Below are 15056 nucleotides of genomic sequence, written 5' to 3'. Positions count from 1 at the left end.
AGGACCTGAGCTCCCAGAGTTCAGGAATCACCACGGACAGAATACTTAATTCAAATATCGTAATCATGTGGGTTTATAGTGTGAGTCGGTGAATACAGAACACCGCAGATGACATGAATACACGTGAATAGATATAGTGGGTCTGTCTGCTATTTCAAAACAATAGCTTCCAGAACACTCCATCTGGTTTGGTTGCATGATCTTAAGCTTATGCTGTTCAGTTTCTAGAAACACATAGAGCAACAGTAGACACTCCTCTCCGTAAAATTCACATCTATGCGATTTTCCCGGAAAAAAACAACAGAATGCTGCTTTCATTTAGAGGCATTTTATTTATAACTAAAAATAATTATGTCCAGAAGCCGGTGTACAATGAAAGAGAAATCAAACCAGTTACTTTATCATGGAGTCCCTCTTCTTTACAACTAAATTAAAAAAAAAATAGCATTCTGCTTTAAGGGGAGGGGGGGAAAAATAAGCCAATACATTTTTCTTCTCCCTAATAACAAAGAGCTACAAGAAATTAATTGTAATGAGAGAGATTGGATGTTGGCTTTGCGGAATATCATTCCAAACGCGCCGGGCCGGGTCACCGCCCCCTGCCTCCGAGCTGTCCCTCGCAGGGAGCCCGCCCGCCGGCTGTGGGAGCGCGGGGGGCTGATTCGTTCTTCCGATGGCGGCCACGGGCGGCAGGCAGAGGAACACACGAGGCGATGGCGCCCTGCCGGCTGGCGGAGCCCGCCACGAGGGAGCTGCTCGCTGGCACACGCGCGGTCAGGCTTTCACCTCGGCGTGGAAGAGTAGATGGAATCGGAGTTCTCGGAAGCTATTTCTTCTAGGTTCAAAACACAAGTGAGACTCTACTGAATGAGGACAGAGAAGCAAAGCGACATTTCCCGTGGAAGGAGATGCGCGTCGCTAAGGCAGAGCAGCGAGAGAGTGCGTGTGCGCTAGCCGTCAGCGCAGGCGCATGGGGACTGAGGCCCGCTTAATGCCTTCACAGTGAAGACAGGGACTTGTAACACACTAGCGGAGTAAATAAATGGCGTCCTTACTCCTCCTCTATGTCCTGTCGTGTTGAGCCATAATGGTTTGCCCTACCCAGCCCCCCACTGCAAGCCCAGCCCACCACCCCCCATCACTGGGGCTCTCGGCCTTGGGGTCCTGAGCCCCTCCCTCATCGCCCACACGGTGGAGCCATCTACCCAAGCAGCGCCTCCAGGCCTGTGCCTGTGCCGGAGCCTCGCTGGGGCCTGCTGCTGTAGATCTAGCCTACAGCTTACAGAGTTTGTCCTCACACTCGTCCCGGCAACTGCCCGCACTCACCCAGCTCCTCTTCGGCGCCCTCTGGGAAGCTCAGCTTCGGCTTGGCCAGCTCTCCGCTATCTTCCTCTGCGGAGAGAAAGGCAGAGATGAGCACTCTGTGACGGCCCCGCTGGCGCCACCTTCCGCCCAGTGAGCGCAGGATGACGCAGGCGAGGAGCCACGATGCACGATGATGACGCAGGTGACGATGCGAGCGAGCGTGATGACACAGCGACTCAACAGATGCACCTTCCCTTCACGATCCATAACCGCTCTGCCACGCGAACTAGGCCGACCTTTCCATTAAACACACACCCGCTTTCTCAAGAGATGTACTTAGCAATGAGACAAATTCTTCTCAATTATACTCAGAAAACTCGTCCCGGGGCTTTCTAGCGCATTTTAACTAAGTTCATCCAATCCACTGAATGAGCCAATAAAACATTAGGGAGTGATACAGATTGGATGACAATAAAAGAAAATGGAAATGGAAACAGTGGCTAAGTAGTGCTGATGACTTCTCTTTGCTTACAAAATTATAGGCCGTGGAAACAGGGTGACAGACACAGAGAGAAGCGGGGGGCGCTCACCTCACGCGGCAGCACACACTTCCACAGGCCGTATGTCTTCCCCACCACGTCTGCCAGAGTCGCAGGGTGCCCGTCCTCGGAGCCGCTGGCGTACAGCTCTCCGTCGGGGCTGAACCTCACGCAGTGGATGGGCCGACCGAGGCCTTTGTACGACTCTGAAAAGCAGGTGCCGGGGGAGGGGGGGGCTCTAAGAACAGAGGGCTCAGGTGATCAAGCACCAGGAAAGACAATACTGGGCTGGGGGCATGGTTCCAACAACCAAGCACCTACCTGCCTAGCAAGCACTTTAAGGCCCAAGCTGAAACCCCCGTATACAAAAGTTACTTTCACCAGGTTGTGAGATCTGAGGGACCATGGCTCAAAGCCAGCCTGGGCAGGAAAGCCCATGACTCTTATCTCCAATAAAACTACTCAGGGGGCTGGGGATATAGCCTAGTGGCAAGAGTGCCTGCCTCGAGACACGAGGCCCTAGGTTTCGATTCCCCAGCACCACATATACAGAAAACGGCCAGAAGCGGCGCTGTGGCTCAAGTGCAGAGTGCTAGCCTTGAGTGGGAAGAAGCCAGGGACAGTGCTCAGGCCCTGAGTCCAAGGCCCAGGACTGGCCAAAAAAATAAAAAAATAAAAAAAATAAATAAATAAACTACTCAGAAAAAGCTAGAAGTGGCACTGTGGCTCAAGTGGTAGAGCACTAGCCTTGAGCATGGGAGAAGCTCAGGGACAGAGCCCAGGCCCTGAGTTTCAAGCACCAAGACCGACAATCAATAAGGGCAAAAAGGAATAATAGTCCTCATCACATGATACAAAATGCCCATGATCCTCCAGGATTAGCCCTTTCCACATAACATAAACTACAGCCTCAGGCTGTTTTCCAAAAGAAAGTGAGGCTTCAAGGCCTGTTCAGCATGGAAGAAGACAGGTCACCTTAAGAACTGGCAACAGAATCAGATGCCAATGCCTCATATTTCAATGGCTATTTCCCTACCATAGTCACAGGGTTTCCGGGAGAAACAACTCCTACTATGACCACAGCCGGCCAGCAGGGGGCCCACAAGCCTCAGGGGTTTCAGGCGGGATTGTGTGGAGACCCCAAGAGTGAAGTGGGCCCAGCCCGGGGGGGGGGGGGGGCCGGCGGGGAGGGCACTCACCCAACTCCTCCCCGCTGTTGTAGTCGTACTTATACAGCTTGAAGTCTTCACCCCCCCGCCACGAGGAACTCCTTGTCAGGGTGGAGGGAGGCCGAGTTGATGGTCGCCGGGGCCTCGAAGGATTTGATTGGCTCCAAGCTGAGGAAACAGTGAGGAAGCACAAGCTCAGACACGCCCACAGCTCAGCGGATCCCCCAATTCTGAACCCCAAACAAGGCAGCAGCTGTGCACGTGACACACACACGCGTGGAGACGTGGTAAGCACCCCACCGTGGGCACGCAGGGCCCATGTGGACTGCTAGAAACCCGGCTTGGCGAACTGCAACAATCTGGTGTAACAGACTGCCTTTGGGGGGGAGGGGAGGGCTCCGTTTTTGTTTTGAGACAGGGTCTCACTACGATGTATGTAGCCCCCAGGCTCACAACCCTGCTTCCTCTAAGTGCTGGATTAAATGCGTGGGCCAGCATGCTCAGCTGGGGATATTTCACTTGAATTTGTGAGTCTTCTAAAAAAAAAAAAAAAAAAAAAAAAAAACAAAGAAAAAGCATTCTTCTTTGTGCAGCATGGTATGCGATGCGGCTGATTCGTGTTTTCAAATACGTGTGTGATGACCAGAACATTTTTCGATTTAAAACAAGTCAAAATTATTTCCATCATAAGTCTAGTAAATCAAGGAAAACCACAAATATACAGACACGTATAGCAGGGGAAAAAAAAATAGTGGAAAACCCATTATGATGTTGTTCAACTATGGCATTTTGTGTAACAGCATTTACTGTAAGTCCAAACACAAAAGCCAAGCCTGCTTATTATAACATCACTTAGGTGGGCGCACACGCGGGAGTAAAAAAATAAAATCACTATTCTTCACAGTGCAGAATATACCAGGGGAGGCAAGCCCACTGTGGTTTTCTATGGTAAAGAACGCTACCAGCATCAAGCCAGAGGATCTTTGAGAAAAACAAACTCACTATTAAACGTCCTCAATAACCAGCCTTCCACTAATTCCTCTGATTAAGTTGAATTGTTGCCAATGCGAAGGGGCAGGGGTGCCCCCCGGGTAGCAGACGGTGGAGGTGCCACTGGGGAGAATGACGCCATCTCCCTCGCGTGCCTTTTTGTCACTAAGTACTTGCACAGAGAGCCTTCCCCTCGACTGTGGGTTCGAGTCCCCCCGAGTCCCCGTGGCCGTACCTCACGGCACTGTGGAAGGCGATGGTGCGGCCGTAGGTGAGGACCAGAATCTCGCCCTCGGGGATATACGCCATGCCTGCTCACAGACATGTTGAAGCTCAGAGACTTCGCCTCCGTCATGGTGGCGTAGTCCCACAGGCTGCAAGGAGAGAGCGGGACCCGGGCTAGTTAGTGTGCACCCACAGGAACAAGGGGGGCTTGCACGCTAGTCACGCGTGCCGAGCGCATGGACCCACCACCCCTGCGGGACGGCCCCTTCCACAGGAAGGCTGGGGTCTGCACATGCTGCGGACCCCGACAGAGAACGTCCTCAAATGTCCACCCTGGCCAGCGCCGTGGGAACCTGATGGACAGCCCCCCCCCCAGAGGACAGCCACGTGTCATTGCAGGAAACCCCGCAGCGTGCTGCACAGAGAGGACTTCATGCACAGCGAGCGGCCGGTCTGTCCACGCTTGCTTAGGGCCAGGGAGTGACAGTTTTCCTCCCCAATTCTGCTCTGCACACAGTGGCTGCGCCAGCCGGCCCAGTTTCCCAGGGGGAACTCTATAATCGGGGGGCGGGGGTACACAGTTCTAGTGTGAGGGGCCGCGCACCGGACAGTCTTGTCGTCGGCGGAGAGGATCTGTTTGTCGTCGCTGCACCACAGGGCCTTCTTGATCCCCGACGTGTGCCCACTGATCTCCTGCGGCTCTGCACACAAACCAGCAGCAGAAGACACTGAGTGGCTCACGCTCTAAACTGAGCACCGCGTGATTTCTAGGGGAAAAAAACTTCCACGCAGCCCAGAATTTCAACACACAGCCCAGACTACCCACGCACGCCACGCTGCCCAGACACATCCATAACCACAAACCCCACGTAACGAACACGGTGGCGTGGCGGGGCTTACACAGACACACGCCCCAGGCTCGAAGAACGCAGCCACGCCCGCACTTCCATCCACATGGCTGTCACTAATAGCTTGTGGGGGGAGGGGTGAAGGAGAAAAACGAAGTCAAGAGCAGCACCAGCAATGCCCAGCAGCTTAGGACAGCTCCACCTCGAGACACACCACCTGCTTCTCTTCAGAAGCCAAATGTGGGAGAAGAAACAGCCGTGACTCACGCGTGCACGCATACGCAGAGCAGCCTCACAAAAAGATTGGGGTGATACTGGGATTTGAACTCGGGGCCCATGCTAGCCTGCATGGACAGTCGGCTGGCGCGTAGCCACACCTGGCCTTTTGTACTGGTTATTTTGGAGATGGAATCTCTTGACTTTTCTGCCAGGCTGGCTTTGAACCGTGATCGTATGGCTCTCAGCCTCCTGAAACAGCTCCGTCCTAGGCATGAACCTATCAGAGGTGTCCAGTGACTCTGAAATATTACACATCGCCAGATCATAAAGGCCAGCCCGCAAAGATGCAGTTTAATAAAGCGCACGTTTATCTTAATTTGACAACACACACACACACAGTACGCTAGGAAATCATCAACGCACGACTTAACAAGAGGCGTGTTCACAAAGGAAAATTTCACCACCAAAAAATTATAAACTATGAAAGCAAATGACAAATTCAAATGCAACGAAGAACCTTCCATGCATGGAAGCATAGCATGGGGGTCTGGGGAACAGAGCTTTTTCCTGTGATGTCATTTCCTAGCTCCGTCCGCTCTCCTAAGAGCCCTTAAAGAACACAAACCCACGGAGCTCCCCGCACACTCTGCTCACCTGCTTCCGGTTTGTTCAAGTCATAGATGCGCAGCAGTTTATCCTGGCCCCCGGTTAACAGGTAATTACTATCCTGAAAGCGGGAGAGGAAAGGTGATCATCATAATGGATTCATTCGATGCTCTAGGAGGTGTTTCTCTCTGAGACGCCCATAGCCGGAATATCAAGTGACGGCCACAAACGTCAGAGATGGTCTGTCCGCTTCCCAGCCTGCGGTCTTGGTCACCCAGGCCCTGTCCCTGCCCTCTGCCCTCACCCCCAGCTGGGCATCTATGACTTCAAATCGCTCAAAAGCCATCAGGGAAGATGGATGGCTGTGTACCTGCGTGAAGTCCCACTGTCTTGACGAGTGTTTATGAGCCAGCGTCATCAGCTCGTCTCCCGACACCGCGTCCCACACTTTGCTGAAAGGTGGGAGGAAAATGATTAAAAGGACATTCAAGGGGCTGGGAATGTGGCCTGGTGGAAAGTGCTCACTTCATATACATGAAAGCCCTGGGTTCAATTCCTCTGTACCACATATATAGAAAAAGCCGGAAGTGGCGCTGTGGCTCAAGAGGTAGAGCGCTAGCCTTGAGCAAAAAAGAAGCCAGGGACAGTGCTAGGCCCTGAGTTCAAGCCCCAGGGCTGGCAAAAAAAAACAAAGCAAAATAAAAGGACATTCAACCACACCACCATATTAGAAAACAGCAAGCCCAAGTAAGCTGGGCATTGAATTTTTTATATAAATGCGTTACAAAGCTCCTGTCTTAGTATCTTTCTGGCACTTTAGAAAATACTTAAGTCTAAAGAAAAAAAAATACCTCCATAAGACTTATTCTGATTTTATTTGGCTGTGAAAAAGAGCTGAAAGATTTCAAGTAACAGAGATTAATTAACCCACCCTGCCTATTTTTAACATCCTTCTACAAAGCTGCAAAAGCACTTTAACCATGTCATTTTCTTCTTTATTGTCCACTACCATGCAGATGCAAAACCAAAGGAAGAAGTGCTTTCCAGAGTTCTCAGACAGGAAAAGCCCTTGACGCAAGTGAGGTGTTATTTATTTATTTTTGCCAGTCCTAGGGCTTGAACCCGGGTCTAGCGCTCTACCACTTGAGCCACAGCGCCACTTCTGGCTTTTCCTGTGTATGTGGTGCTGAGGAATCGAACCCAGGACTTCATGCGTGCTAGGCAAGCGCTCTGACACTGAGTACATCCCCGCGCCTGCAGGTAGACAGCCAGGCAAGGTTCAGGGGGCTGAAGGGCAGTGAGTACTGCAGTCCCGCACGCCTACACCCTGTCTCACACAGAAAACTAAACACTTCTACTTCAATGTGTTTGACATTTACTTTAAGGAAAAAGTGGGCAACAAAAACAGTAGGGAAAAATCAAAGGTTACCTCTTGCTTAACCAATAAACACAATAGAAATAGTGACTCTAGACTCAAGTGTTATGGATCCAAGGGGGAAGAGAAAAAGAATTCCTGTTTTAGAGCTTTAGCTAGTGGGAAAATCACGTGTTACATACAAAGTTGGTAAATAAAAGTTAAGAACAAGTATATAAGGAGGCTGCCAGTGCTGACAACTGTAATCCTAGGGTACTCAGGAGGATGAGATCTGAGGGTTGTGCTTCAAAGCCAGCGTGGACAGAAAGTCCATGAGACTCTTACCCTCCAACGAACCAACAAAAAGCTGGAAGTAGAATCACGGCTCAAGTAGTAGAGTGCCAGCCTTGAGCACAAAAGCTGAGGGACAGCGCTCAGAACTCTAAGTTCAAGCCCAGGACTGGCGCGCGCCGCGCGCACACACACACACGCACGCACACCACACACACACACACACAAAAAGACATGTATATGGCTATATAAATAGCATGGGAGAAAGAAAAACCTCTAACTACTATTCCAGAAAATCCAAGCCACGGAGCTAGTGGTCTTAAAAAGCAAGTGGAAATGCACCACACACACACACACACACACACAACTTCTGGCACCACCAGTAATGACAAACACAAACCCCTGAAACACACGCATGCGCAGACAGAATACTGCCTCACTCTCAACAGACCAGACCCCTGCAGCCCACTCACTTGCTCACTCACTCACCTGCTTCCCCAACTCTGCACCGAGCCACCAAACCCGCTGTCCACATGCCACCAAACCCGGCTGTCCATGTGCCACTGAACCAGACTGTCCACCAGCCACCGAACCCAGCTGTCCACAAGCTACCTATCCCGACTGTCCCACCAGCCACCAAACCCAGCTGTCCACCAGCCGCTCCTCACCAGCCAGCCCATCCCACTTGTGAGGTCCGGGCTGTATTTGTTCCTTAGCTACAGAAGTGCCGCTCACCTCCAGACTTACTTCAAATGCTCACTCCTACTCCACATCCTATCTGTCCTTACACACACCTGGCTTGCACTGACAACTGCACTCATTGCTTTCTGTTCTTGTTCACATCCATGGTCACAACAAAGCAGCTAGAGGGGGAGTGGGGGGCGCAGGTGGGGCCGTCCCAGAGGTGAAGATGGATGGGGACGGGTTGAGATGCAGAGGCAGGAAATGAGGACCCATCAAGGAACAGAGGACCCTGGGCAAGGGCTTTGCAGGGCTCATGTCCCGTCCAGTAAACCATCTTCCATAAATGCCCTAAAATCTGAAGCCACAGCTTAGAGCTTGTGAATGCGCTGGTGAGAACCACAGGGCTCGCGTCCCCACACAGCTTCCTCCACTCAAAACCCTTTCAGAAGCAACACACGACTCCCTCCAAGTCCCCAAGGGTGCCCTTCTCACAAACCTTATCTGTGAGCTCGTGCCTGGCATGTCTGAGACCCGAGGATCCATCCTGAGCAGCGCAAAACTCAACCCAATCTGGAGAAACACGAGGCCTTCCACTGGCTTTTCGTGAGAACCACTCATACCACCCTACAACTATTCTGTTCAACTGGGAGGAGCAGCTCTGTGACTCCGCGTGAGTCATTGAAGGGGAGAATAATGCACACACAGAAACACACCACACCACAGACGTGTCGGGCCAGGACTTCATTCAAACGCTCATCCCTCTGCATGCCATGTCTGCATTGTCTTCCCTTATGTTTAAAACAGCAATTCATTAAACATGAGCTCACTGCCAACAGCTTACAGCCCAATCACCAGGATGAATTTCTCTGGTGTTTCTGGACTGCGTTCTGATTCCTCCTGTCTCAGCCTCCTAAGTGTTGGCAACACTGTGATTACAGGCATGCCACCGTGCTGGGTCTCTAAGAAAAAAATTTAAATGCTCCCCACCAACTCTGAAGTCTAGCGTTGCGGATCTGAAATCTGATTTTCTAAAGCCATTATAAAATCAACACAATGCACCCCCAGTAATGATATTCTTATTGAAGTGAGCGAAAAAACAGACTCTGAGCTTCCAGCAACGACTCCAAAACCCACATCAAGATCAAGAATTCACTAGCCCTCTGTTCTACGTTAGAAGACTTTTCCCAAGTAACTTGTTTGGCAAATACAAAATGGCCAGCAAACCAGGCATACAAAACACAGTCTTAGAAAATCAATCGGTAAAGAGGGAGTTACGTGTGGAACACATATTTACGTGTCTACATGGTCAGAAGGTAAGAACCGAGAGTTAACACAAACAAACAAAAAAACCTCTTGGGCTATTCCTGCAGATCACGAAGCAGCAGTGAGACAGAAGTGAGGGTCAGGACGCACATCCATTCCTGGGTTGCAAAGACCGAGTCACTCAAGCCTCGGAGTATTCTGAGGATGGCTGAAGACAAAGCAGTGTGGGGGACTAGAGTGGGAACTGGGTGAGATTAAACCCCGTGCATTCTCTCCCGCTCTAGACACCCATGAATTAACCAGGGCTGGAGGCTGGGTCCTGCTGGGTCCCTGGGGAAGGGAGGGAGCCACCTCGTGCACTTACGCTGTGAAATCTGCAGCTGCTGTGGCGGCTTTTGTGGCATCTTTATTCAGCGTCGCGCCCCAAACAGCACCCCTTGTGACCCAGAAACGTTCCAATCCAGTCTCCAGTGTCTCCCTGGCGTAACATGGGCTTACCATCTGGAAAATACGTTCAAAAAGACCACACTTTTAACAAGTCCAGGTTACCGGAAGTCTTAAGATTTGAACATAAAATGACCACAGTGAGTAGCAGTGAGGAAAAGAAAAATGGTGTTGCTGCTTTAATCGTTCCCACTCCCTGAAGAATGAGCCAAAAATAAATGGACCAGAAATAAACGTCCCAGCCTTTGTCTCTCCACAGCATTAGGGACTAGGTCAAAAAAGAACCTCAGGAGGAGCCTTTAGTTTTGGACAAACTGAGACGTAAATCACGTTTTATTTTTTTTCCCCCTCTTTCAAAACGAAAGGAACATAGGACTGAGATTAAGAAAACGTTTTATCTTTTCTCCTTCCCCCAGCATCCTCCAGACCACACCGCGCGGAGCCCCCTGTGGATGCACAGGCGGCCTGAGCGTCGCCCCCCCTCCCCCCGGCCCCCCGAAAGAAGAGCGGGTGCAGGGGGGTGGCTCACGCCTGTCGCCCTGGCTACTCGGGAGGAGATCGCGGTTCGAAGCCCAGCCAGGGCACACCAAACAAAAAAAAAAAAGGTGAGACTCTGATCTCTCTCTTCCATGAACCAGCCAAAAAAAAAAAAAAAAAGGGGGGGGGCAGAAGCGGAGCTATGGCTCGTGTGGCAGACAAGGGCACCAACCCTAACTGGAAAAGAAGACAAGAACGCGCAGGGGCCGTGTTCAGACACGGGTGATGGGAGGTGGGGGAGGGGGGCGGGGGGAGGGGGGAACCCCCAAACACACCAGGCCTTCATCCGACTGACCCTCGTTGAGTTGATGGCCGCCCTTCGGCCTTCCCTCCAGCGGATCCGGGCCGCCCTCATCCCCTCGGTTGACATCCTCGGGTCCCCCCCCCCCCCCGCCCCGTCACCGGATCGGGGCCCGACCCCCCCAGCACCCCTCCCCCTTCTCCCCCCTCCCCGGCTCACCCTTGCAGGCGCTGATGAGGAAGTAGCCGTAGGGGGTGACGCCGCTGAAGGCCAGGTCCACCACGGGCCGCGTGTGGCCCGAGCAGGTGAGCGGCGTCTGCCTCATGGCCATGGCGGCGGCGGCGGCGGCAGAGCCGAGGGCGGCCGCCCGTCGTCGCGGGCCTGGGGCCCCCGCGGCCTTGACGCCGGGAAACCGCGGCCGCCGCGACTGCGGACGGCGCCGGGGGGACTGGTGGAAGCTCGGCCGCGAACGACGGCGACAGGTCCCCCGGGGGGAGGGGGGAGGGGAAGGGAGTCCCCGGGAAAGGTGGGAGCCGCGCGGGGGGAGAGAGAGCGCACCGGCAACCTCGGGGGCCCCGGCCGCGGAGCCGCTCCGTCCACGCACCGGCAGCGACCGGAAGTTGACGCGAGACGGACGCCCGAGCGTCCGCCGGAAGTGACGCGGGGCGGGTAAGAAGGCGGGAGCGCCGGCCTTCGAGAGGAGCCCGGGAGGGAAGGGAACGGGAGTGCGCAGGCGCGAGCGTGCGAGCCCGGCGCGGCGCGCGGCGCGCGTGTCGGGCGGGGGGGGGGGGGCGAGGGGGCGCGCAGTGTTGACGTCACGCCGGGCGCGCCGGGCGAGCCGGCCCCCGCGGTTGGGCCTCTGGGGTTGTTCCTGGAGTGTAATCCCACCTTCTTGGGAGGCGGAGATGGGGAGGACCCGAGTTCGAGGCCAGCTGGGCCAGGAAATGCCTCGCCCCCCTCTGAAGAACTGTGTGAGTAACGTGGTCGAGGCCCAGGCAAGAGGGGCTTAGCAGGCAGTGAGACCTTCCCCCCAGAACAACCCGAGAGAGCCGGGCATGGGCGCCTCACGCCTGTCACCCCCAGCCTCCTGGGAGGCTGAGGCCTGAGGATCGCGGTTCAAAGCCAGCCTGGGGCCGGAAGAGCCCCCAGAGACTCTGATCTCCAGTGAACCAGCAGAAAGGACGCAAATGGAGCTGGGGCTCAAGGGGTAGACACCACCCCCCGTCCCCCGTCCCCAGCCTTGAGCAATACAATAAAATAAAGGAAAACTCGGGGGACGGCGCCCAGGACCTGAGTTCGAGCCCAAGAGCTGACACAAGAAGAAAGAAAATGCAGGGGTAGATCATCCGCCTAGCAAACCTGAGGCCTGGGCATGCAAACTCCAACACCACCAACATAAAGAACAAAAGAAAAAGACAGGTGCACAGTGCAGGGGACCAGGGCTGCCCATCTCTGCCTAATTGCACTTGTAAACAGGAATGATAAAGAAAGCAACATATATATGTATATATATATATATGTATATATATATATATATGCAAACATGAAAAGCACCATGTGTGCCTATATCTGAATTTGTTGATTCCTGAATTAAGAGAAGTGTTTGGGGGCTGGGAATATGGCCTAGTGGCAGGAGTGCTTGCCTCATATACACAAGCCCTGGGTTCAATGCCCCAGCACCACATTTATAGAAAATGGCCACAAGTGGTGCTGTGGCTCAAGTGGCAGAATGCTAGCCTTGAGCAAAAAGAAGGCAGGGACAGTGCTCAGGCCCTGAGTCCAAGGTCCAGGACTGGCCAAAAGATAATGATAATAATAAATATAATTTGGAAGGGTTCTGAGATAATGAATCCTGATGATATTTTAAAAAGAGAGAGAGAGAAGTGTTTGATCATTTAATAAGCCTGGTAAGGAATCATACATAACATTTGTTTAAAACAGTTGTTTTCCCCCCTGTCAGATGGTGGGGGGGAATATTTTCCTTTCAGCCACTAGATGGCTCCCGGTTCCCACGTAATATTAAATTACAAATTCGATGGGCATTGTTAGGGAAGGGGGCTTATTGACGAGAATATTTTGATTTTTCAAGTAACAAAATATGTTTTTATATCTAGAAGATATTTCAATGCAGAGTAATTGTACTTCCGATTAGCGTTTATAAATCAACGTGTGTGTGTGTGTGTGTGTGCGCGCTGGGCTTTGAACTCAGGACCTGAGCACTATCCCTTAGCTCTTTTGCTCAAGGCTAGTGCTCTGCCACTTCGAGTCACAGCTCTGCTGGTTTTCTGGTGACTCAGTGGAGATCGGAGTCTCACAAACTTTCCTGCCCAGGGCTGGCTTTGAACCGTGATGCTCAATATCTCAGCCTCCGGAGTAGCTGGGATGACAGGCATGAGCCTGTAAGTAGGTGAAGTATCTTTTTTTTTTTTTTTTAAATGCACATTCACACTGAGGGTTAGGAATGAATGAGAGGTGCAGGTATGCAGTTGTGTGGCATCAGCCCTTGCGACAGAAACTCTGGAGGGAGTCCATGCTTTGCCATCGCTTCCTACCAGCCTCAGCGAGAGAGTGAATAGGCTTTGTGTGTTTAATCCTCATAGGGCTCAGCCGCCATCCCTACTGCTTGCTGAGCTCTCTGTGAGGAAGGCAGGAATGGATGTCCGGCATGGAGAAACAAACAAGTAGTCAGGAGCCAGAGCCTAAGAAATACAGTGTTTTCTGTCACAAGAGAATTGTCTGTTTCAGTCGCTGCGTTTCCAAATGAAATCAGAATTTTAAAGAAAGAAGATAGGAAAGCAATATTCAACATGAACCTCTTCCAGCCCACTTAAAAGTAACACCATCTGTGCCATTAATTGCTACAGGGTGTGAATATAGTAGGAATTGTAGAACTACAAATGGAACAACAGATTTTTGTCAAAACACTGAATGAATTCTTTTTTGTTGTTGTTGTTGTTGTTGTCAGTCCGGGGGCTTGAACTCAGAGCCTGGGCTCTGTCCCTGTGCCCTTTTGCTCAAGGCTGGCGCTCTACCACTTGAGCCCCAGCTCCACTTCGGGTTTTCTGGTGGTTCACTGCAGATAAGAGTCTCATGGACTTTCCTGCCCAGGCTGGCTTTGAACTGTGATCCTCAGATCTCAGCCTCCTGAGTAGCTGGGATGACAGGCGTGAGCCACCAGCGCCCTAGCTATTTTCCAATCTTTGAAAAACTTAGATTTTTTTTTCCCGCAGAAATAAATTAAGGAGCCAAGTTCATATTCTAGGAACTAGCTAGCTGCTCACTTAGGAAGCTGATCATTTGATCAGCAGAGGTGGTACAAGGTCACCTGTGCAAGGTGGGATCCTGCAGCCGTACTGGGGAGGTTTGTTTTGTTTTTATTTTTGTTCATTTGTTTTCTTGTTTGCTTTACTTTGTTCTTCAAAAGCTGGATGACATACAGACCCGGACCTAGGCTGGCTACCCATGGCAATTTTTACCCCAGATGCTGCCTTAAATCTGTGAGAATGTGTATGTACATCATACAGGACATTTGTTATTGCAAGGTCAAAAACTGAAGCAATTTTCTACCAGCATGAAATAGCCAGAGAGAGAGAGAGGCCACGCAGCAGGAATTAGAGTTGAAGAGGCATATGGGGTGTCTTTCGGATTATCTGGATAATCGCGAATTAACCTACAGAGATGACTTGGAGCTTAATTACTGACACAGATTGTTATTCTTTTTCCCCAAGACTCCCAGCAGTGCACGCGTTTATCCATATGTGCTGTCAGTTTACTGCACCCCCAGAGGTAAAAATCTAGGTCCCTCAAGCAATCTAGGCAAAGGAGGAGGGTGTGGGGAGTTGCCAAGTTAAAGAATAGCGAGACATATTTTGGCAAGTGCTCAAAATCAAAATAAAAGGATTCAGGCTGCAGAGAGAGCGTATAAATGTACCGAGCAAGGCAAAGATTTCCCGAGCAAGAGTCGAAGAATGTATAAAGACAAGGAAGACCATAGAAGGAACTTTATGAACACACAGCCCTAGCAGACACCTGTGGCTCACGCCTGTCATCCCAGCTACTCAGGAGGCTGAGATAGGAGGATCAAGGTTCAAAGCCAGCCTGGAAAGCAAGTCTGTAAGAGCCTCTTGTGCCCAATGAATCCCCAAAACAGCTTGAAATAGAGCTGTGGCTCAACTGGGAGAGTGCTATAGCCTTGAGCATACAAGCTCAAGGACAGTGCCAAGGCCCTGAGTTCGAGTCCCAGGACTGGCACACATACACACACACATACAAAAGAATCTATGATTTTCCTACTACCTACCAGAGCCAGCACTACAGGGAGATGCCACCACACCCAGCCCA

At 51.7% G+C, this 15056-nt stretch overlaps 1 protein-coding gene across 1 annotated transcript; it reads right to left on the bottom strand.

The window, feature by feature from the left end:
- Nucleotides 1–312: 312 nt before the first annotated feature.
- Nucleotides 313–11319, bottom strand: LOC125342858 (serine/threonine kinase receptor associated protein). The gene is given in 13 exon segments (XM_048335173.1): nucleotides 313–835; nucleotides 1327–1392; nucleotides 1901–2050; nucleotides 3044–3098; nucleotides 3100–3181; nucleotides 4239–4315; nucleotides 4317–4377; nucleotides 4833–4929; nucleotides 5950–6022; nucleotides 6272–6353; nucleotides 9858–9928; nucleotides 9930–9994; nucleotides 10935–11319. Coding segments are annotated over 13 exon segments (1044 nt in total). The 5' UTR covers nucleotides 11047–11319; the 3' UTR covers nucleotides 313–782.
- Nucleotides 11320–15056: the final 3737 nt, after the last annotated feature.

Source organism: Perognathus longimembris, chromosome 27, assembly GCF_023159225.1.
Source record: "Perognathus longimembris pacificus isolate PPM17 chromosome 27, ASM2315922v1, whole genome shotgun sequence".
Taxonomy (NCBI): Eukaryota; Metazoa; Chordata; class Mammalia; order Rodentia; family Heteromyidae; genus Perognathus; species Perognathus longimembris.
Note: the sequence above shows the minus strand (reverse complement) of the source record. Positions and strands in the feature narration are given on the sequence as shown.